At 39.4% G+C, this 25708-nt stretch overlaps 1 protein-coding gene across 1 annotated transcript in view; it reads right to left on the reverse strand.

The window, feature by feature from the left end:
- Positions 1–887: 887 nt before the first annotated feature.
- The window catches only part of TMEM200A (transmembrane protein 200A), a 56102-nt gene continuing 31281 nt past the window's right edge, over positions 888–25708 (reverse strand). Inside the window, exon 2 of the mRNA XM_033056361.1 lies at positions 888–4067. Coding sequence (XP_032912252.1) covers positions 2576–4051 — 1476 coding nt within the window. The 5' untranslated portion in view covers positions 4052–4067 and the 3' untranslated portion in view covers positions 888–2575. The remainder of the gene's footprint in view (positions 4068–25708) is intronic.

The following is a 25708-nucleotide window of genomic DNA, read 5'->3' on the forward strand; positions in this document are numbered from 1 at the left end:
CCTAAAGGAGGTACAAAAAAGGAGCCAGGCTCTGGAAAGGGTCACGACAAGGGACAATGGGCACAAAGTGAAACCCAGGAGGGTGCCTATGACCATTACATAACCTCTTTTACTGTGAGGGTGACCAAGCACTGGCACAGGTCACAAAGGGAGGTTGTCAGGTCTCTCTCCTTGCAGTTATGTAAAAAACCATCTTGACACAGTTCTGGGAAACCAGCTCTACACTGTGAGACAGCCCTGCTTGAGCAGGAAGGGGGGGTAGACAAGATGACCTCCACAGATCCCTTTCAACCACCAATCCTGTGAGTATCTGAATGAAATACTTCATTTTATGTTAGTATGGGAATATTTTTGTAGTAGGTCTCTCAACTATTAATTTTCTTTATATGGTGCTATTTTGAAGCTTTACCTTGGTAATTTTTTCCCAAGTGAGTACATTTCTCAGTACCTATTATCTGTGTTAAAAGCTCATCCCCTACTATGCTTAAAAAGGAACTATCATTCCCAGATGTGATAGTATATGAAAAGTCTTTTAAGCTGTGATTTAATGTAGCTATTAAGGAAATAAAAAGTTTACATCACTCACATCTTTAATAGTGTTTTCCATTTGTATAACAATACTTACTGCCAAACTAAAAAGAGCAGGATGTTCTTTTTATACAAAGTTTCTTGTAGCAAAACCACTTGGAATACATTTCACATTTCATGGGTAAAAAACGCAGTCAACCTTTCCACATGTAGATATGTCACTGAAATCAATTAGTCATGAAGAAATATCTTGTGGCAGGCTAATAATTAGGCAGAATGTTGTGTACAGTGTTATACACAATTATATTTTGATGTAAGTCTGGAGATCATAGAGCAAAAAACAGGTCTTGAAACAGGTATGTGTAGAGAGACATTTTATTGCAAAAAATAGCAAATGTCTTAAGAACACAAACCAGTGAGTTATTAAAAGCTTCATAGCAAAATATTTAGCCAACTCTGTTACAATATATAGGCTTGAGGTTCTAACAGTTAACACTATGCCTCAACTCACTGAGCAAGTAATGCTCCTGGTACATAAAACATCGTGCAGCTGAAATACGGAGCTGAATATTAAAAAAAAAAAAAAAAGAGAGGGTATTTTATCCTCAATCTTTCATAATCTAAGTAATTGAGAAATTACAACATTTTAACAAGCTTCATTCTTTTTGGGAAAAGCCATTAAAAATAATTCCTGAGTATTTAGGGTAAGTGAATATATAAAATCCGACCAATTAAGACCAACATCCTGTTGGGTGAGCCTTGCAGCTTTGAAGGGACATCCTCCAGCGTGGCTGTAATGGCAGGATCATGGCCTAAACAGCAATGAAACACATGAAAACCTTCTGATACGCACATTACAATTCTCCTTTTCTTTAGCAATAGCCTACAACTGTCAACTCTGAAGCTTGCTTTGCTGAGACAAACATGCTTTTAAATGTCAATTCCTTTTGCAAAATCTTGTAATGCAAATTGACACAACTAAGCCTTTGGTAAACCATCACACCAATAATTATGTGAAATATATTAATCAAAATTTAGGCAAGGGGTTTTCATACTTTGTTAGTATACATATTGAATTGTATGCTTTGTATCAGTACTTTGAACGTAGAGATCTAGTTATTTAACATCTTATTATTGTAATGAGAGGCAATATATTCATTCTCCGTTATTGTCTTCAGGTACAAGTTACAATATAATCTTATTATACACCATGTTTCTAAAATCCTGTTGGCATCCATCATCTTGCTAAGATTTTAATTAAATCTTTCTATTTTGATTTTAAAACTACTGCCAATCAAAGTGGTTTTAGAGACTTAATCCCAGAAAAAAATTCAGATTTCTTACTTTATATATGCTTTTCCAGAATTACAGGATTAAATTATAATGGATGTAGAAAGATAATTGTACAAAGCATAGTTAGTAATTCACAACACTGGTATTCAGCTTGATCAATTACAGTGAATTCACAAAAATGGTTTTATTATATCCACTCTTCTGTATCCACCCACCCCAGTATGTAAACAAGTTTCTCACAATGACAATGGCAAGACTGCAGTTACTGAGATGTACTGCATGTGAAAGACAACACCTAGGAATAAAGGCCTGGATTTGACAATTCCAGTGCATGCTCCTGCTCACTTCCCATTCTAGACCTCAAGACCACTGCTTCCAATCTCTTGCAGTCTTTAAATCAAGAGAACTTACAGGTCAATCGAGCTATTTCCTAGTGCAGTCTTCTGGAGTCAAATTGGTGAAAAGTAACATGCGTATATAGAACAAAAGAGATACTGGCTTGGGAATAATTGGAATCAGCTGTAACAAAACTGTCCGAGCAATGATAATGCACAGTACCGCAGCTGAATGTTACTAAGACAAGAAAGTCTTGTATTACAAAGATGTAGATCTCTGTTCGCACAAGCCAATTTTAATGGGCTATTAAGCATTTGGTTAAGAACAGGCTTGTACAGTCTCACTGAAAAGGAAACACTTGTCAAAATGCTTTTTTTAAAAAATACCGTATGGCATCTTCTAAATTGCAATTTAAATATTAAAATCTTGTTTCAGAAGTTCCTCGCTTCAGGTTGTTACTCAAAAACTCATCATGTTCAAAACTCAAATTATTATGAGATCTTGATATCATAAGTAGCTTTTCCTTATTAGTAAAGTCTTTCTTGACTGCTGCTTGTGGCACAAGTAACCTATCCATTGGGTCCTCCTTGTTTTCTAGTTTCATATAGCCTTTACTGTTGCTCCGATCCAGTCTGGGCCAGCTGGGGTGTTTCCTTTGTTCAGCTTGGACAGTAAGCGTGGACGGACCCCGGTCCAAGTCCAGGGACTTAGAATGTGAAGACAGAAGATGCAAAGATGTGTTGGAACCAAACTGCTTCCTGGCAGCACCAGGAGATAAAAGCTTTCCTGTGCTTGGTCCATGAGTCATAGGAGATTTGAAGGGATCAGACGGAGTGTCCACAAATGAATTGTGTCGTGGCAGCATGGAAGCGGCCGGTCTGTAGGATTCATTGGTATCAGTTAGTGGAATGGCCAGAGAATCCATGGACAGATTTCTAGACTGACTCCTGGTGATCTCTGAGTCCTCAGTTATGTTGTCTATACTGGGTTCATCGATAACACAGTTATTCAGTTTAATTACTGGCAGTGTGAAAGCACTAATGGAAGAAGATACAATGGATTTTGTTTCGCACTTTATAGAGTTAGTGTTTTTGTCATCTGAAGCCTTGGTGGAGTGAGGGTAAAGTCCAAAGACGGAACCAGACTGCTCAGCCAGCAGAGGTGGCAGCAGGCTACTTGTGGTCCTATCTTCATTTAGGGTAATCTCATCTTCTTCAGCAGAACTATCCATTCTAAGATTACTCTTGAAGCCAGAGAAAGGTGCAACCGTGTTCGCAGCAAGCCGTGATGCACATGAGCTCCCGCTGTGCCGGAGCTCTCCTTCCCCCAACAAGCCAGTGAAGGCACCACTCAGCTGCTTTTGTTCCCTGATCCTCAGGGTGTGGATGTCTATTACAGTGGAGTATATGTCTCTCATGTGTATTATTTTTGTTTCCTTGTCACGGTTTTCATGCAGAATGGCATTTGCACAAATAAAAATGAAGATTCCAATGCCCATAGTGAAAGGGCCCAGCATTTTCATCTTATCCGAGTGCACGTGCTGTTCAAAGAAGCGGAGTAAAATGCTGCCTTGGCTACTCGGGGTCCGGGTTTCATTTACAGATGGATTATCTTCAGATCCTAACAGCTGTTCCTTCTGGGGCCAGTATCCAAGGATGGCCATTGCAATTCCAAAGAATGCGATAAGCACTCCCAAAACAAGAAAGAATCCTGATGGAGAATACAGACGGATTTTGCCCCTGACAATTACTACATCTGTCCTGGGCCGCCGCCTAACTGGTTTCTTCTCCTCAGGAACTGGCACTCCAGCAAGATTTACATGTTGCTGAGATCTGGCAGAGTCTTGCCTTTTTAAGGCAGCCAGTCCTGTTATGACTCCTCCTGTTGCTATCATAGTCCTACACTGTGCCCTGGAGAAAAAAAAAGAAGAAAAAGCAGAAATGTTGAGGCAAGCAAAAGTTGTCTCTACAAATATAAACAGATTTTCGTTAATATGCAAATATTTCTTGATAATTGAAACACTCCTGAACTATAAAAAAGCGACCAACTATAGCTCCAATTGTGACATAGTCGAAATTTTGAGATTCACATGATATTAAAAAAAAGAAAAAAAGATTTTCCAGAAGTCCTTTTTCACTGTAAATATAGATAATAATGCTTCCATCAGTGATACAGACAGTAAAGCTAGTGCTCTTAGGGGTTATATATCAGGACTAAAGATACGATATCCAGAAGTCTTAACAGATAATTTATCTCTGGACTGGTCTGCAGGAAAGTAAATAATATGTTATTACCTTGTTGGCAATTTCAGCACTTTAGCTACTAGTTATTTTTAAAACTTCTGAGACACAATGACTGTGAATACAGTTCATTCTACATTTCCCCCTTAAGAGATCTTTCCTGGTAGATTTAAACATATATTCATACATGTTTATTATAGTATTTAAATAAGCTTTTATTAAGTCTATTTGGATCGCTTGAGTCTCAGCTGAAGAATAATTTTTGCCTTTCTTAATAATGCTGATCTTCACATATCTAGATATTTTTCCCCCTTGTTTGTTGCTCTTGGAGTACAAAACCTCTGTTAAGTTTTATCAGACAACAATTTTTCATAAATTTCAAGTTAATAATTTCAAGTTTTCTTAGTTTTATGAGGAAATTTTATTTCATTTTAGACTTACTTTGGTACCTGGTTGCCTATTACAAGAGGAACATTAACCAGCAAGGGTTTAAAAGAGAAAGTCATATTTGATAGTTTTTTTTGAGCAAAAGAAACAAATGAAACATAGTTCAGGATAACTCTATTTTAAAAGGCATTTCTGACTAAAAAAATGGTTGCTGTGCTTAATTAACTAGTATTAGAATTAATGAGAGATGGTATTATAGAGTAAAATTAAGATAATATAAGTTAGGTACCAAAAAATTATGTCATCTTTGGTAGCATTATTATGCTCAGAGATAAAGAAAGGCTGACAGCCTGTTGCAGAGGAAAAAGCTCTGTGTCAAAGCTAGGGGTGGTTAAAAAAGCAAAGCCAAAGTGCAACTGGTGAACAAAGAGAAGTGCTGAAAAGCAAATGTAAAACGAATTGGTGACTGCTTGCGATCTACAGGCAGTGATTTTCATCAGGTCTCTCAAACCTGTCATTTTGTTTTAAATTTTAGCAGTGCTCCTCTGGGAAAAAAGAATTAGATCTCTTGTGTTAGGTGAAACAGACAGACTCTGTTATGATATGACACTGTCAGAGATTTCCAACATTGCAAGCAGGTGTCACATAAGCACATCTACAAACAGCAATCGGCCCCACCCACCAAATATGAACTGGATTATGAAATTAATAAAGCATTTGAAATAGGTAGCCAAGAGGAAGAAAATTGGAAACAGCAATTCAGATGACAGAAAGACTAACAACCTGAACTCCCTCCTTGCACCCTCACTATTAAAGCACAAAGGGCTTCCTCTCTTTCTGGGAAACCTTTTCTTTATGAAGGAAAGACTTGTAAAGGTCCAGGCTGCTAAGTATACTGCATTTTCTGAATTTTTTCAAGAGAAATCATAACATTATTCCAAAAATCTCAGAAATTTCACTTGTAGTCTCAGGTTCATAATTTCTCGGGGAATTTTCAGACTTCGTAATAAATTTCCTTTTTGATGCTACCTGGACAATTTCAATACTTTTGGACAAATTAATGTTTTGAATGCAATGCTTCATAAAAAGATATTTTTTTTTTTTTGTTTAAGATAGCAATTTTAAAATACCCCAAGGAAAGTTATTTGACACTGATAGTCTTTCAAACTTTCTCATGTGCTTATGTTTATGGGTTTCTGCCTAAACAAAAGTTCATTATTCTGTAAAACAATGTTTTGAATGTCTGGACAGAAATACAGAGGACTTAGTCATCACAAAAAATGTCATGTTTTGTTATGACTCAATTAAACGTAATTAGTTTTCTCCATGAAATAAATTAAGATAATTACAGCACATCTTTACTGAAATATAAAATTATTTAGCTATAATCTAGTTTGTTCCATTAATCTTTTACGATTGCCAGACCTTTGTGGCGAACAAGGAGTTTCCATATTCATGTAGTATTTCACAGGCACACATGAACCCATTCTGTTCCTTCCCAGGGCTGCCAAGAAAGTGCCCAGGTACAGCAGTTTAGTGCTAAATTCACACTGAGCCTATTGGCAGGATTTGTTATTTTGTGTACTGATCAGTGCTTATCACAGCCACCTGAATTGCACTAAAGGGTGAACAGAATAAGCTTACTTGTTAATATTTTAAACATACCTCCCCTCTAACTCCAAAAGGTAGAGCAAATAAAAACATGCTTAAGAATTACATCTTGGGTATCTTTCTGTAGAAAGTTCTCATTTGGAAATTTTGCAGAAACTGGGAAGCCATATCTCAATTTCATTACTCCCTATTACTTGAAGGGCAGAAATTGAGATTTCTGAAAGTGAGAGAGAAAGCAAGATCTCTCAAGGCACACAGCTGGGTTCCAAACCATTCTATGATTCAGTGATTTAAGGGGAACACATTCCTCTGTTCCTTTTAACTGCATCAGAAGTCGGGCTCAGGGGAGAAACAAGTCTGGCTTCCAAAAGATACGAGATTATTTTGTACATAAGAAGGGTCTCTTTCCTATTTCTTGAGTTCACAATATTATTGTGCATTCTTTCACAGAAAAAATCACAATCAGGTTTGTAAATAATAATTTGTAATAAGCCGATTTTGATCTCTTTGCATCTAATAAAGTCAATAATGTTGAAATACATAAAGGCATGACATAGTTTCACTTCATGCTGACAGCTTTACTAAACCAATTACAATGAAGCTCATTAAGATGAAAACCATATTTTAGAAAATATTGTATTTATAATAGATGTTGCAGATACATATGACTTATTCTGCAAATCTGTTTAGTTTTGTCATACAGCAGGCATAATATGAGTGCTGCTCATTAAATGCTGCTTAAAATAGAAATATTTCTGTGGTGGAGTTCTGCCCTTCCACCCTTGAAGGAGGCCCTCCATCCCTGAGGGAGTCGGAGGACTCCCATGCCTCCCACTGTCAGGAAATTGGAGGATACCTGATTGATGAAGGGGAGAGGAAATGGGTCCCTATTAGGGAAGGCAATAATAAAAATTCCTCCTGACCCTTGTCACCTACCCAGGTGCCACTTCAGAATAGGTATGAGGCCCTGGATCTAGAGAGTCAGCCAGATAGCATAGAAGAAAATTATCAGCCCGGTGAGCCTGCCAATTGAGCTTCATCTGTCAGATGGATCACCACCTCTAACATCACAAAGAAAAGAAGGGTAGTTGTGGTGCATGACTCCCTTCTGAGGGGAACAGAGGGCTCCATATGTCGACCAGACCCATCCCACAGGGAGGTCTGCTGGCTCCCTGGGGCCAAGGTAAGGGACATCACTGGGCTGGTCCAGCCCTCTGATTATTACCCATTGCTGATACAACAGGCTGGCAGTGATAAGACTGAAAAAAGAAGTGTCAAGGCAATTAAGAGGGACTTTAGGGCACTGGGTCAAGTGCTTGATAGGACAGGAGTGCAGGCAGTGTTCTGCTCAGTCCCTTTGATGGTAGAGAAAAATGGTGAAAGGAATGGGAGAGCACACATTATCAACAAGAGGTTCAAGGGTTGGTGTCATCAGCAGAATTTTGGGTTCTTTGATCATGGGACAACTTTTTTGGCACTTCACCTGCTGGAACTGCGTGGGTTCCATCTCTCTGTTAAAGGCAGAAGGATTTTAGCTTATGAATTGGTAGAACTGATTGAGAGGGCTTTAAACTAGGGTTGAAGGGGGAAGGGAATGAGCTGGGCTGTCTAGAAACAGGCCCAAGGGTGGTAAGCCTGAGCTAGGGGTGAAATCAGTAGCCCAGCTGAGGTGTATGTATACCAATGCACACAGCATGGGTAACAAACAAGAAGAGCTGGAGGCCATGGTGCAACAGCAGAGTTATGATGTAGTCACCATCACGGAAACGTGGTGGGGCTCACACAGCTGGATAGCTACAAGCTCTTCAGAAGAGACAGCAAAGGGAGAAGAGGTGGAAGGGCGGCCTTTTATGTTAGGGAGGCTTTTGATGCCATGGGTATGGAAACTAAAGGAGTTGAATGCCTATGGGCAAGAATTAAGGGGAAGGCCAACAAAGCTGACATCCTACTGAGAGTCCGTTATTGTCCACCCAGCCAGGAAGAAGAGGTGGACAAATTAATTCTATAAGCAGCTGGAGAATGTTTCAGGATCACCAGCCCTTGTTCTTATAGGTGACTTTAATCCGCCAGACATCTGCTGGGAACTTAATACAGCTGAAAAGTGGCAGCCCAAAGTTCCTAGAGTGTGTGGAGGACAACTTTGTATCGCAGCTGGTGGGTAAGCCCACCAGGGGAAGGACTATGTTAGACCTCTTGTTTGCAAGTAGAGATGGACTGGTAGGAGATGTGGTGGTGGGAGCTGCTTGGGGCATGGTGATCATGAAATTATACAGGTCTCAATATTTGGTGAAATGAGGAGGAACATCAATAACACTCTTACAGTGAACTTCTGAAGGGTAGACTTTGGCCTATTTAGGAGAATTATTCAGAGAGTTCCTTGGGAAGCAGCCCTTAAAACAAAGGAGTCCAGGAAAGGTGGGTGTGCTTCCAAACAGAGATCTTGAGGGTACAAGAACAGACGGTCCCCGTGTGCCGAAAGACGAGCTGATGAGGCAAACATCCAGCCTGGATGGGCAATGAGGTTTTCAAAGAAACTTAGGAATAAAAAAAGGATGCATCATTTTTGGAAGGAGAGTCAGGTCTCTCAGGAAGTATTTATGAAAAAAAATGTAAGAAAAAAAATGAAGGAAAAAATTATGGAGGCCAAAGCTCAGTTCAAACTTAATTTGGTAACTTTTGTAAAGGATAATAAAAAATGTTTGTACAAATATATTGATGGAAAAGGAAGCATAAGACCAATCTTTGATCTCTATTGGATGTGGGAGAGAACTTAATAACTGTGGATGAGGGAAAGGTGGAAGTGGTGCTTAATGCCTTCTTTGCCTCAGTCTTTAGTAGGAAGACAGCTGGTCCTCAGGACAACTGTCCTTCTGGGTTGGAAGATGGTGTCAGGGAGCAGAATGGTCCCCCTGCTATCCAGGAGAAGGCAGTCAGGGAACTGCTGAGTTGCTTGGATATTCATAAATGTATGAGACCAAATGGGATTCACCCCAGAGTGACAAGGGAGCTGGCAGATGAGCTTGTGAGATGCTCTCCATCACTTACCACCAGTCCTGGCTCACTGGGGAGGTTCCAGATGACTGGAAGCTGGCCAATGTGACACCCATTCACAAAAAGGGTGGGAAGGAGGATCCTGGTAACTATAGGCCAGTTAGCCTGACCTCAGTATCAAGTAAGGTTATGGAACAGGTCATACTTAGTGTCATCATATCATCACACAGCATTCACAGGATGGCCAGGGGATCAGACCCAGTCAGCACGGCTTAGGAGGGGAAGGTTGTGTTTGACCAACCTGGTCTCCTTTTATGATCAAGTGACCCACCTGGTGGATGTAGGAAAGACTGTGGATGTTGTGCACCCGGATTTCAGCAAGGCCTTTGGCACTGTCTCCCACAGCATTCCCTGGAAAAGCTGCAGCCCGTGGTTTGGACAGGAGCACTCTGTGCTGGGTTAAGGACTGGCTGGATGGCTGGGCCCAGAGAGTGCTGCATCCATCTGGGCATCAGTCACCAGTGGTGCCCATCAGAGGTCTGTGCTGGGGCCAGTCCTGTTCAATATTGTCATTGATGACCTGGATGAGGGTATTGAGTCCTTCATTGGTAAATTTGCAGATGACACTGAGCTGGGAGCATGTGTCGATCCACTGGAAGGGAGGAGGGCTCTGCAGAGAGACCTGGAATGGTTGGATGGGTGGGCAGAGTCCAATGGGATGAGGTTTAATAAGCCCAGGTGCTGAGTCCTGCATTTTGGCCACAATAAACCCCTGCAGTGCTACAGGCTGGGGATGGTGTGGCTGGACAGTGCCCAAGCAGAAGGGACCTGGGGATACTGGTTAGCAGCTGACTGAACATGAGCCAGCAGAGTGACCTGGTGGTCAAGAAGGCCAATGGCATCCTGGCCTGGATCAGGAACAGTGTGGCCAGCAGGAGCAGGGAGGTCATTCTTCCCCTCTGCTCAGCACTGGTGAGGCCACACCTCGAGTGCTGTACCCAGTTCTGGCCCCTCACTTCAGGGTGGACATTGAGCGTGTCCAGAGGAGGCAACGAGGCTGGTGAAGGGCTTGGAAGACAAACCCTGTGAGGAACGGCTGAGGGAGCTGGGGCTGTTTAGCCTGGAGAAAAGGAAACTCAGGGGTGACCTTACCACTCCCTACAGCTCCCTGAAAGGTGTTTGTGGTCAGATGGGGTTGGTCTCTTTCTCCAGGCAGTGACTGACAGAATGAGAGGACACAGCCTTAAGCTGTGCCAAGGGAAATAGAGGTTGGATATTAGGAAAAAGTTTTTATGGAAGGAGTGATCAAGTACTGGAATGGTCTGCCTGGGGAGGTGGTGGAGTCACCATCTCTGGATGTGTTTAAAAAAAGATTGGATGTGGCACCCAATGCCATGGTTTAGTTGAGGTGTTGGGGCACAGGCTGGACTTGATGATCTTGAAGGTCTCTTCCAGCCTTGTGACTCTGTGATTCTCTTATTTAACTCAGTACAGTGATTTTTATTTTGAGTTTTACCCTAAAGTCTGAATTCAAACTTCTAAACAAGCAAATACTTAGAAGACTTTTACTCAGAAGTAAATAAACAGCTCAGACAGCACCTCTTTGATGGCACTGTGAATGATACATGTTGACTCTGCAAGGAAGCAAGTAATGGTAAAATAGATGTGGAATACAAAACAAAAAGAAAGGGACAGGCCTGTAATTCATTTTATAAAACATAACTATCTTGTGATACAAAAGTACCAGAGCTGCCAAGTTCCTTATGAAAAATAAGTGTTGAGCAACTGTCTAACTTTGTTTCTGCTCAGTTTGTTTCATCTTCAGTGAGGGTATCAGCTCCAAAGCCCTGGACAGCTTACGGATTTAGTCCTGAAAGAAGCAGTGGCCCATGTTTACCTCTACATTTAGCCTAATTTTAAATTCTTCCCAGAAAAGATGGGAAGCAAACCAAAGATTATCAATATATTTTTTCTTTAATATTATGTTTTATTTCAGTGCCCCTTACTATTGAAAATTTTTGCATGATAATCTTGCTTATAAAAATATTTTTTCTCATTTATTTTTTAAAAAATGACTGAAAATTATGTGAACTTTCAGAACTGCATATGCTATTTCCCTGTAGTTTAACTTGACGCTAAGCTTTCCGAAAAGTTCAGTTTTGTGTATCAGCAAAAAATTAACATTACTGCAGTAAGAAGCAGCATGTGACAGAATCAGATTTCTATTACTGTAGCATTTCCTATCTGACTATTTCAGCTTATTAGGAAATTTATTTCCCAACAGTATTTGATTTGTTATCATTTAAGTTACTAAATTTTGACTTTTAACAAGAACACAAATTTTAATATCAGGGAAAGCTTCTTTCACATTTGATAAACATGGAGTCCCAGAAATTAAGGAAGTGACAGACTGTTTACTCATAAAATGTTTCTCATAATCAAGAATGCAAATGACAAAATTGTAAGAGAAATTAAGACATAACTGAGTAAACTAATTAATATTAAACTGTATGTAATACAACTATACTTTCTCTTGATGAACAATGTATACATATCAATATCCTATCTGCGCATAGCAGGTTCAATCTGTTCTGTTCCAAGGGTAAAAACATCCAACTTTATAGGCCCAAAGGGATTAATAATTCTGGTAGAGACAATACAGCAACAGCCAAACAGAGAGTAGTTCCACAAGAAGCAAAGAAAACCATCTCAAATTACAATTTTATGTAGCAGCAGTTTTTTATTTAGCAGAGCTTAACAAGCAGCCCAGTACACCAACAGGTGTTACTTACTATGCACCTCCCTTCTCCTATCCATTAATCAAAACAGGACCTGGCTGAACAGATTAAAAAACAAAGCAGCAAAGCAAAAACCATCTTTTGCATTCATGACTATGGGGTATTTTAAGTGCACTTTAATTGATAGTAGGTGAGAAGAAAGCAAGTGGATTGTGGTACGAAAAATCTTTGTGGCTTCAGCTTGTGTTTCAAAGTCATGCTAGCAAAAGCCAAGGATGAGACATTTAAAACATTAATGCTTTGAAATTTCCAGGTGAATCCAATCCATTTGGGTTTAAATTCCCTTTAATGGTGTCTCTTCTAGGCTGTAAAGGGATAAGCTTAGGGACTAATCATGCTCTTTTAACCTCCTGGTTGCCAATCAGTTTATGGAAGCAGGCCAAATTGTGCAAGCAGTTTGACAGCACAAAAAAGGAAAGGCAAGCTGCCCCTAGGTCAGGCAAGGCAAGAGCACCAGGGTGTCCAAGTGGCAGCAGTAAGGCAGAAAGTCCACTGCAGACATTAAAAGATGAAGCTCCCTAGATGTTGGTAGACCATGCAGCTGCATCAAACAAGTCTGTATTTGCTTTACAATAGAACCACGTCAAACAGTCAAATCTTTGCAATCATAAATGAAAAATAAAAGCTTGCTATTAAGGACATGTCTGATGTTAACTTTGAAGTCTGACAGTGATTCAGTTATTTTAAAAATCTAGATCTGGCAGTGGTTTTCAAATCTGCACTGTACTGGTAGAAGCAAGACCATGGGGGCCCAGCAGAATTTATGAAAGACAACTAGGCATGGCACATTAGAACTTTTTCATTGTCCTACTGTACAAATTTGAGAACTCAAACTAAGAAGGGAAAACGAATCTTTAAAACAAAAGTCCAGGCTTTAATGAGAGTTATGAGATCTCATTTTTATTTTTATAACTATGCTGTGTCATTTTGAAGCACATGCAAAGAGGTACCTTTGCATTGTACAAAGGGTCACAGTTCCTTTCTATCAAAGTGACTTAAATGCAAATTTCAGTTGTGGCAGGTATTTGAAGGAGACACATTGAATCCACAGTGGATATATCAAATATTGATTTGCAGTCAAATTCATTCTATTTCATCAGTAAACCTGGACCACAGCACTCCCAGTCATGATCATTATGACAGTCCACTGCCTTGTACTAAAGCACAGCAAGGAAAGTACAAGTATGCCTGTGAGTAACCTCACTTCCTAACCTAGCCTTCCTCAAGCTCTTACACTAAGTGTCTGCATAACAACTCAGTGGAAAGCTTATAAAATTACACCAAATCACAGCAATTACAATTAGAAAGCCTTGACCACCCACTATTATTTGGAGGTGGGGGGGATGAAACTCATACCAAACCACCAAACTAGTCTAGTAAAGTTATACTTAAGTACTATCAAATAAGTCTCTCAGCTAGACAGGGACCAGACCTTTCTCACAGAGATACAACTGACCAATACCCAAGTCTCCATGACTCAGTTTCTGCTGGCAGTAATACAACCCTCTCTTTCCTTTAGAAATATTTTTCTCTGCCTCGGGAGGAGAAAGTTCCTTCCTTTATCCAGTTTGCACCTCTTGTGTGTGCAGCTGTCTCATGCCCAAGACCATCTGCTTGGTTCTGGCTGTAGGTACTGGGGGTGATGCTTTGCCCTCCCCGAGTTGCCTCTTCTCCAGAGCTGAATCTGCTCCCTCTCAGCTCAGCCTGTTTCAAGAGACAGCTTCAGGCCCTGGCCTCCCTGCAGTCTGCAAACATCTTTCTTCACCCTTTATTAACATGAAACTCCTTTTTTTGAAACCACCCGGGCTTTTATTTGGCTCAAAACTAATGTGAAATAATAAAGCAATAACTAGGGAATTTGAACTAAAAATTTCAAACTTAGAAATGCTGATAAATACAACTGCAGGATGAGAGTGCCTGTTACTCAGATTTGGAGACTGCTGTGACTCCATACTTTAAATCACAGCAAAAAAAACCCCTTTTGAATTATTTCATCACTTACTGTATCTGCCACATACATTAATTATTCCAACTATTATGCCAAGATCAAATGTAAGGTGAATACCCAGCTGTACTGCATAAAGATGAATGCCTGAGCTGCTTATCCTCTTTGCTATTATTTCTCCTTCAGCCTGATCCTTTCAGTGGGTCATATATTGTAATTCTGTGCAAAATCAGCAACATTCAATATTGGCAGCATTACACAGAGCTCGTTAGCTACTCACAAAAGCACAGAACACACATCAAAGAGGGAAAGAAGGAACCTGAGTTTCTATATTTTGTTTTCAAGATGCTGCTCTATGACTTGGCCTAGATTTGGTCTGCCAGCTTTTGCCTGGCCCAGTTGAACTCACTTTGAAATGTGTTCTATCTGCAACTATGTCTACTGGCACAGTGCAGTAATCAGGTGTGAGTCTGACAAGTTGTGGATTTTACCAATGTAAAACTCACAAAACATGAGGTCTCCTATGTCTAGAACGGCTTCCCAGCAATTATACAGTGAACCAAACATGTTCTCAGGTCCCAAAACAGCTGTCTCACACAGCATAAACCCACCTGTCCCACCACTGTCATGTGTAATGTCCTGAATTCCCAGCTGTCTGTCTCTCTCTATCTGAACCATTTTAGTTGAAGTCCTAGATGATGAACTAAAGAAACACGGGGTCTCAGGCACTGCATGTACTTATTTGTGGAGTGCTTACATAACCTCTGTATCCACTGTATTAAATTATCAGTAAATTCAGAGCTGTAACTTGTTTTTGGAAGTGTGCACCTATAACTTCTTTACTTATGCATAAAAATTTCCACTTCCTATGCACAGATACATATCTTGTTCCAAAATCTCTTACAGAACTACAGCAAAAAGCAAGGATCTAAAAAAAGACTGGGAAAACAAAAATGGCAAGTAGCTTTATAACATTTGAAGAAAAGTTGCTTAAAATGTGATTAATTAAGTTTTTCAATTTTCTTTCTAGAAAAAAAAATCCTCAGAATATGCACACAGAAAAATAAAAACTGGGTAACAAGGTTTTACAGTTGCTTTCATTTGCTTTCATTATCCAGTTTGTCAGTTTTTTTACTGAAAAACCGCTAGGATTTTTTTAGCCTAAACTGAGCAAGGTGATAACTGCCCTTTATGACTGAAGTGACAAAATCTGTTTCCCAGCTATTTTAGCACTTTAGTTTGTGTAAATCCATTTTCTAGTGAAAATCAGTACTACAAATGGAAGCAGATATTGGCTATTTAGCCACATATTCATAATTATTTTAGATACTTCTGTCCACTCAGCTTATTAGTGTTCATATTCAGTAAATAAAAATCTTGGTTTATATATGTCTATAGGTGAGAGAAGTAGACTATTTAAAACCTTTTATGCCATGCAATCTGTCGCTTTCAGTATCAACAGAAAGTAAATCATTTTGTTGAAAATAATTACATAATAAGCACAAATTAAAAACATGTAAAAAAGCATGCAGATATTTATGCATTTGTTTTAATTTGGTTTTTTTTAATCTTTTAGACATCACCAAGAAAAAAAAATGAGCTTCTTTTAGAAGAAAGTGAACATTTTGAGGTAATACTATACCCTACCACCCCTACGACTGAAATCCAAAATGCACAAAACTAATCTAAATTCTGAAGCAAGTTCACACAATGCAGATCAGAGACCAGTTATCAACCACAAGTCATGAAATAAATTTTAGAGGTCTCTAGATTTTTCTGAAAGACTGAATGTGTAAAAGCAGAGTAAAAGATATGTTCTCTGTCATCTACTGCAAAGGAAAAGCATGACTAAACACTCCAGGATTCAGCACGCCAGAAAAACTCAGTTTCCTAATAAAAAACAAGCATGAAACAAGGTTGGAAATACCTTAATTTTCAAGCACTAGGATTGCTGGTTCTTCAATTCTTACACATAAAATTTTGAATAATGACTGACACTTTTTGTGGAGGTAAAAGCACAGCAATGCTGAGAGGCAAAATCACCAGCCTGAACACATACCTAATGTAGGAAGTGAGCAGATCTCAAGACCAAACACCAAACAAATGTCCTTATCTGCACCAAATGCTCAGTTAATCAAGTTAATTGGCAGGTTCTAACAACTGTAATTTCCCACTGCATACAAGTCCAATGACAGTAAGACCAAATAGTACCAAGAACAAAATGGAGTAGGCATTTCGCAGAAGGCTTAAGTAATACCCATGTTAGATATGAAATCAAATCTATTTGCTCCACAGCTGAGATGTTCGAGCAACACTTTTGCCCTGACCTAGAAAACACTTCCTGTTCTGTAAAACATGCAAACTCAAAGCAGCAAGAGTTAGCATGCTGTGTTTACTGTCAAAACACCTAGCACCAATTTTTTAAACATAAATAATGCAAGAGTCTAACTCTCAAGAGTACTTAGTTATCTATAATGTGTAGCTGTATTAGAAGATCTCAGTGCATGATAGAGGTACAAAAATTACATAAAGTGCTGCTCAACAGAACTTAAGGACCTTGGATCAAAAAACAGCTGCAAAAGCCACAGACCTAGCCCTGCTACTTGTCCATTAAGCCAGACAACGTCATTTTAAATTTGTAGCCCAGATACTTGTCTGGGAATGGAGGTGTCCTGAGTGCCAAGCCTCTCCACCAGCAGGAGACTTTTTTTCATGTCATTAGTAAAGCCCATGCAAGGGGTCTTTACAAGGAGAACTGAAATTTGGGGTCCCTGAGCACCCCGGCCACAAGGTGTGAGTGTTTATATGGCCAAGAGAAACATTCACCATGGCACAACTGTGGCCCTAAGCTATCATTACACTCACCTTGTCTGTCATTTCCTTCCGAAATCTCTTCTGAAAACACGGGTCAGTGTTAGGATGTCTTTTACACTGAAGGCTTCATGCAAGTTAATCTACTCTGCCAAGCAGCAACACAAATCAGGCCCCTCCTAAGGTCTCTGTTGTTGTAGCTAGCAAGGTCACAGTACCTGAGCTGTCACATTTAAAGACAGTTCCAGCATCTCAACACTAATTTTTGCTTATTCAGAGGTACAGGTGGACTCTCAATTACAATACCATTATATTTGTTCACAGGGGCAGAAAAATCAGTGTAAGAGGTTTAGGTTATTCTATGTTAGCAAATCAATAAGGCTATCATTATACCACAGCTATTATTAGTACATTAATAATGGAGTGAAAATCTTCTTGGGTCTCAAGAATCCCAAAAAAATAAGCAAACTGGTCAGTACGATGCTATTTCCAGTATGTCAAGAATCGTTTCAAATGCTAGGCACAAAAAAGGGATAGTCAAGCACTATTTCATAGAGAATGGAAAGCATAGCTCAAAAATACTCCTGGTATACCACACAGTCAAACTTTTTTGTCCATTTATGGATGACAGAGAAATAAATTATTATTAAATTAACAGTAAAACTCAATTATGTAGTCAACTGCAGACTAGAATGATCCGGCCAGACATCCACATGGGGGCATCAGTAGAACCTGCAAGCATCCACACTTCTACTCAGCCTGCCTATGGGTAAGCACAAGTTACTAAGTACACACAAGAGCAGCAGTTTCAATACACAGATTAATATTTTACATGTGTAAAACAACAGAAATGTCAATATGAAGCCACTTCTATTCTGCAAATTATCCATCACAAAGAATTTCTTCTGTAATTGTAATCAGCTCCATTATCACTTGGATTATAATAACCACTCTCTTTGTAGTAGCCAAAACTATGGGTTTTGTGAACAGGAGGAACCCACTGGGAGCAAAGTAACCCAGGAGCAGTGAGACACTAAGAGAAAGACATGCTGAAACACTCTGGGCCCAATTTATGGAACTGAATCTTAAGTTTTGGTAGCAGAATTAATTTATACGACTTGCATGATGCACAACTTTTCTTTTACCATCAAAAAATCTGTGAACATTATTGGGAGTTAAAGCCAAACAATCCCTTGGCAGTACCTGAAGGCCAGCTAAACAGAACACAATAACTGCTACCCTCCTCACTTCTACTTGCTTCCAGAATGTCCAAGTGTTGTTCACATAGGGGACCTCACATGCAGCACATAACTTGTGACCCTTAGAAGGTCTGCCTCCCTCACCTCAGTCACCTACACTCCATACTGCTGCCCTACATTTTAAACATACACAGCTCACCCATGGGACCAAGTCCTCTGAAATATGGCTGAACTGCTCTTACTTCATTTTACCTCTAAGGATCAGCATATGCCTGTCCTGCTATTTTGCAGAAAACCACCTCCCTCCAGTTTTTCTAGTCAGACTGAGTTCCTAGTAGAGAACTTGTGGAACAGCAGGCTACCAGGCCTTAGGAAAGTCAGAATATTTCTAGCACATGAGGAATGATAAACAGTAGTGCTACCTAAGGCGTGGTGCCCTAGTTAAAGACCTATTAATGGATGCATTGCTGATAGCATGCTGGCTTATCTGGTGTGCTGTGCATTTTCAGCGCCCTCCATTTGTAAAGCCTATATATCTGTGTTTTAACATATTTGACCTGCCCTGTAATTGCCCATGTAATTTAAAACATGATCTCAGTTGACTCATGTGATCATGACAGATGTCAACACTGACTGATGCTAGGTAACATTTTAATTCAGGAGGAAAAGCAAACTATTATTAATGTGCATTACAGGCTGCAATTTCTTCACAAAGACTTGCAGTAATTTTTTCGCTCCTTGAGGTCCTCATTTACTTTATTGTTACGTCATCTCATGCCATTAATATTTTACCTACTTTGCTTTAGCCTGGATATAGTCATTGATAATTAAAGAGATAAATATCAGTTTAATGAATATTCTCCCGACTTACACAAAGCCTGTGTAATGTTCAGAACCAATCACTTACAAATTAGGTACATTTAAACTAAAATAAATGCATAATCATGATTATTTGAGGCACCTTGTTAAAAACTGTTGATCTGTGATACAAATATAGACACATAAACAATTAAGAGATGATTCCAACAAGAAGTTAAAAGTCCAAAAGACAGAAAACACAGTCAAGTTTCTCAAGTGTAAAATTTACATTTCTGGCTTTGGAATCTTCTCAGATAATCACAGAGCATTTGTAGCTATCAGACAGTCTGGTATGTCTAAACGTTGAGACAAATTTCTGAACACATTGCTGAGGAGAAAAGAAAGTAAGGGTCAGTAAAACTTAGCAGACTACTGAATGACAACAGATACAGTATGGGTTACTCTTTTTTAAGAAACTACTGCAAAACTGCCAACTCCGTGTAAAAAACAGGACGAAAAAATGAGGAGAGGGAGATTAAGCTGAAAGTGTAGCTACAGGAATCTGTCAGCAGTTCACCATAAAGGTTTCAGTTCAGACTGTAGGGGAAAGAGTGAAATACAATGACATCGGTTAATTACTTTTTCAGTAGAAGGCTAGCAACACATTGTCAGATTACTTCAAATAGATTTTTTTAGGCAGTTAAAGAAACAAGAAAAAGCAACACTAAAATTATCTATGCACATTTGAAGGCATTCACTAAAATTCACAGAAAATACAGAGAACACTTTTTAACAAATCTTTATGTATGATTCCTCTTTTCTCATAGTTGTGTTCAAAGGTCACAATTCAAAGCATGTTCCTCCTAGAGGAAATACAGCAGCAATGCTAATGTAAGTATGGAATAAGAGGCAACTTTTAAATATAACAGACATTATGGAACAGTTGGGACTGTCCAGATTAGTACAAGCAGAGCATGCCTGAAGTGTACTCTCCACTTTTGTGAGATACTGTCATAATGTGACGATTCTGAACACAGGTACTAATCTCTTTCACTTCCTTATGAAAACCTCAAGGGCTTTGATTCTGCAGAAAAGGCACTTCCTAGAAAACCATGGGTAAAGTAAATGGGTTAGACAGCTAGATTAGAGTGCATATGTATATATTTATACAAGAGTTCAAGTTCATTATGTGACTAAAATGTGAATAAAGTAATTACTACTTTAACAGCAATGAAAGAAGTGCAGTAATAATACAGTAAGCCAGATACCTGATAAAGCAAAAGGACAACTGTTTGTTGTTTTTTTTTTCTAAAACTGTGCCCAAGAATTAGCAGAGCAAATATCAAAAGGAAAAAGTTCTGTACAACCGAGCTGATAGAACTCAGTTTGACATTTGAAATAGTGGCTGATAGAGCTGCAAACATTGAGGACCACACAAAATGAATAAGAAGTAGAGAAGCCTGCAGAAGGATGAACCAGATCATGCAACTATGCACAAACAGCCTGGAATGTCAGAGATAGAATGCAATTTAACCAAGGCAAATGCCAAAAAAATTAAGATAACAAAAGCAAACATGCTCAAAAGCAAGAGAAAAAATCAAACCAACAAAGATACCTATGCAAGCAATGAAAAAGCATGACAGATGATAATAAAATCAAAAGGGAAAGTTAAAAAAAAGCATCTGGTTATGAGAACTGTTTGCTTTGTAGGAAATATGTAAGGTCTGTGGGAGTTAACTAGTCAGATACACTTTCAGCTTCTGGCAGATTTGGCAGCTGATCACATCCTCCAGGTTCAGCTGGAGGACAAGATTTTAGAGAACAAGATTCTCCTTTTCCTTTCACATCACATCACTGTTCTTCATCTATAGAAAGGATGTACCATCACCTGCCCAGAGGCCAAAATAATCACTTCACTGGTGAAGTGGTGGCTTTATTTAGACTTCTCATTTAGGCTCCTCATTTACTCTTTCATTTTCCTTATCCTAGGGCATCAGTAAGACACCAGCAAGAAGCAAGAAGGCTTGCTGCAGTCCTTTCAGAAGTCATGGACTGCTCTATGCTTGTTCAGTACAGCCAACAAGCACAGCCACCATCAGAGTGGGTCATAAGCCCCTCAGACACTTACACCACCAGGTTGCCCTGAAACATATGCAGGTGGCCTCTCAGGCTGCCTTGATATCCCAGAGTGTGGTTTTAAGAGACACACATCCCAACTGAGAGCATTCCAGGTTCCTGCCAACTCTGATGCTTCTGCCTTTCAAATAACTCTGAATTTGAGAAAAGGTTCAACACAAGCCTTTGGCAATTTTTCACAACCGAGTTGATGAGTGGGTGAAAGAATGGGTCAGAGCAGAGGGCACTCACAACATTTCTGCTGCAGCCACTGAAAGCTAAATTCAGAAGTTGCCTACAACATAATTTGAAATATAATTTCTGTACTATCTGAAAACAGGATAGACCATTCGGTATTTTTGTTGTTAATACTGGCAAATATCTATTTGTTGCAATGTTTTATTCAGGATCCTTGAAGGCTCCTGCAACAAATTGCAACCATGAACACTCTGAGCACTTTGGATTGACTCAAAAGCTGTGTCTAGATTTTTTATGTGGACAGTCCACCCCATACAGTTCCAAGTCACATTTTTCAAGCTATGGAAAGATGCTTGTATAGTAGACCTCTTCTTACTGATAACATGTAGCAACCTTGTGCCATTCAGACAGAAGGAGCCTTCCCCATCCTAGGAATAGTTAGTGACAACATTGACCCTGATAGTTTCCCACTGGCTACATGCCTTTGCCCTAACAGGAGCACAACATTCAGCTCATCACTGCCAGACATGTTGAAAGAAGGGAAGCAATACCAGGAACTGCATTAAGATTACTTAAACCTCCAAAGACAAACACAACTGCTATGTACTTTTCCTAGCTTTTCAGCTCATAATTGACATGTAGATCCAGAAATCAAGCCTGAAAAATCCCCATCTGAGAAGCAAAATAATGTACCCATTTTACAAGAAGTTTGTGTGTGCACATTATATGGAGCCAGGACCTCAGAATACAAACCCAGATGCATCTGCCTGCTTTGGGACTAGTGAGACAGATCTCTAAACTAGCCTGGAAGAAATTACTGCTTCTCCACTCATAGGTCTTCCCAAAGAAGACTCCCCTGCATGTAGAATCTTTCTTGATAAAATATTCTCACTTACAGTGAAATCATTATAGAAAGTGAGTAAAGTACATTATTGTTATCATTAAAGATTCAGAGAACAGTTTGGGTTGAAGTGACCTTAAAAATCTAGTTCCAACCACGCTGCTGTGGACAGGGACACCTCCCAGTAGGTTAGGGTGCTCAAAGCCCCATCCAACCTGGTTGTGAACACTTCCAGGGATGGTAAATCTACAGTTTCTCTGAACAACCAGTTCCAGAGCCTCACCATCCTCATAAGTATATGATTTATTCCTTGTATCTAATCTAAACCTAATCTTCTTTCGGTTTAATGCAATTTCCCCTTGCCTTACTACTACATGCCCTTGTAAAAAGACCCTCTCCTGCTCTCCTGAAGGCCCCATTTAGGTACTGAAGGCTCCCCAGAGCCATCTCTTCTCTCAGCCTGCATTTATTGCAGAGGTGCTCCAACCCTCTGACCATCTTTGCAGCCTCCTCTGGACTCATTCCAACAGGTCATTAATCATTAACAGATGTTAATGACATCACCATCATCATCCCCTGGTGTCATAAATACCCCATGTGATCCTGCTCACAGAGGATCAGCATCTGTAAAAAGATTCTAATTTTCTTTGTATCTGAAGTATGATATAGGTCATGCAACTTCTAAAGCAGGACCATGGAGTCACATAAATTGTTTTCAGAGGTGCTGGGACATACATGGCACTCTAAAAGCCACAAGTCCTGCAAGCTCTGAGAGTTGGCCAGAAATTGAGATACCAATGAACCATCTTTTTCTAGCCTGAGAACTTGCAATCCATGCATGATGCAACAATTCATGCATGCTATAGCACCATACTCCTTCTCCCTCTCCTCTCCTCTCCTCTCCTCTCCTCTCCTCTCCTCTCCTCTCCTCTCCTCTCCTCTCCTCTCCTCTCCTCTCCTCTCCTCTCCTCTCCTCTCCTCTCCTCTTTCTTTTCTCTTCTCTTCCTGTTGTTACACTCATGAATAAGCATAGTGACACCTGTCCTTGGTAAGTGTCAAAAAGCTCTAATTGCATCACACCACCATGTAAAACTTGTTCTGAAAAAACAGTACTGAAGAGCACTGGTGAAGCACAGCACAGAGCACAGAATATTTGTATGAAACCTTTAATTTTCCAGCACTTCCTGATTATCTTCTGATTTTGAGCTGTGTGACCCAGCTGAGTATTAACATTGATTTTTTGATTTAATTACTGACACTCTGGCTTGGAGAGCTGTGACATGCTGAAATTCAAATGAATAGGGGTTGCCCTGGCCTCCTCCTAATACATGCTGTGCTGATTAATCCAATCCTGTTCTGATTTTCTGCATGCACGATACGTTTATCCATTCCCATTCCCTCACAATGAGTGCTGTTCACAATTTGCATCCCTGATTTACCACTGATTAACCATATGCCCCACATCAGCTTTGTGTACTTCACTGAAACTGTTATCACAGAAACCTGTTGCTGTAAAAGGAACAGGGGCAGTAAGAACAAGGCAAAGGGAGGGCAGGCAGGAACTCAACCTGTGCTTTGAGAAAGGATTTACAGATTTAGATTTGTATAGGCTGCAAAAGGCATATAGTCTTCACATCTTTATTCTTATCCCTTTCTCTTGACAGCACATGTGGTTGCATTACAGCTCAGTTGTTAAGAACCTTTATTTCATCCATAAAGTAAGTAGATTAAATCCATCCAGTGCCAACTCTACTGGCTCGTGGAAGGGGTAAGAGAGAGATGCTATTCTGAGCAAAAAAGTACTGACTCCTCTTCTTATTGTAAAATCATAATCAGATCCCCACCACACCAAAACCTACTCTTAGTCAATGTCACAATGAAGTCATGTTCAGGAATATAGCTATAAAATTACATCATACATCAGATTATCACCAGTAGAATTTAACCCCTTCCTAAATTTAACCAATTCCTAAATTCCTCTATTTGGAACAATTAATGCACAAAAAAGCTGAGGGCAAAATCTTGAGAAGTGATTCAGAACCTTTTTCAGAAATTACCTGGGAATCTTCATTCAAAATGGAAACTGAGTTCCCAAATTACTTATGAGTTTTTGAGGGTTTGAACCTACAATTACAAAAAGGTTCCTCTCTAAGCATCTGAGAATTAGATCTTACCAGATTCAATCTGTTAACTAGGCCATGGATCTTTTTCTCTGATCCTACAACACAGTCTTCAAATTCCTATTTAGTAGTCACCAAGAAATTAAGTTATAACTGTTTCCCTAGGGCAGTTGCTCCTTCCTTGTTTCTGCCTTATTCTCTCCATATGTCAGCCTTCTAAAGAACTGGATTTCAGATTTGCAGACAAGCTTTTAACTGATGAATTCCCACCTTTGCTGTCTGTAGATCTAGAGGCCTTTACTGTCTTTATTGATGCAAAAAGAAGAAAAACCATATCAAACAAGAGTACCGATGTCATACTGTTCACTTCCCTAATGTGTTTCTAGGAATCGCCCTGGCATTATTTTGGGACAAAATCTTTGCATTTTTCACTCTTCAACAGTCCAGTCTGCTTGGGGGTCTTGAGTTGCACATAAAAAGCAGATTTAAAATATGTTAAATGATGCATAAATTCAGTAGTTCCTCCTTTAAATTAAAGTAGATTTTATAAGGCAAGGAGGTGTGTTTGTGGGTAAACAAACCAAGCCTATTAGCAAAATTATTATCAAAGATTTACCAGTCTTTTGCTGAAAGGATCTAATTACAAAGTCTTTCAATTTTGGTCTTTGAAAAAATGCTTCCTTGTATTTCACAGCCAACCTGTGAACTTCTGAAGAGCCTTCTGTAGAAAATTACAGTGAAGGGGGAAAAAGAATAATATATCATAAATCTACACAGAAAACAATATTTATTATAAAATATTACTATCATATATAGGCAGCAGCAATAGTTAACTCAAAAGCTCTCTCTTGTCAGCGGTGTACGTAATTTGTGGACTTAACATCAAATGATCATCAAATGATTACACAAGTGCTACATTACTGAATATACCATGCATTCAAGACTGATTTGCTTATACAAACAGAAAATAACCATACTAATAGTGTAAATAAATTATATAAGATTTTTTTTTCCCCTAAACAGTCTGCCTTCCTGAAACACTGAGGCTGGCCCCTCAACACAGTCCTCTCATAGGAATCACTTCACATACTACATTTCATATTCAGTTCCTCAGAAAACATTTTGCTCTTTCTCTATAAAAAATATAAAAAAACCTATGCTTTGTATCATGTGAACATTCAGAATAACTTCTACAAATAGAGAACCATAGCATGTCCTGAGTTGGAAGAGACCCAAGAATCACTGACAAGAATCACTGAGTCCAGCTCCTGGCCCTGCACAGGACATCCCAAGAGTCACACCATGTGTCTGAGAGCATTGTCCAAACTATGTGAGCTCTGTCAGGCTTGGCACTGTGATCACTTCCTGGGGAGCCTGTTCCAGTGCCCAACCATCCTCTGAGTGACTAATCTTTTCCTAATACCCAACCTAAATCTCCTCTGGCACAACTTCAGTCAATTCCCTCGGGTCCTGTCACTGGTGATGAGAGTGAAGAGA

This window comes from Catharus ustulatus, chromosome 3, assembly GCF_009819885.2.
Source record: "Catharus ustulatus isolate bCatUst1 chromosome 3, bCatUst1.pri.v2, whole genome shotgun sequence".
Classification (NCBI taxonomy): domain Eukaryota; kingdom Metazoa; phylum Chordata; class Aves; order Passeriformes; family Turdidae; genus Catharus; species Catharus ustulatus.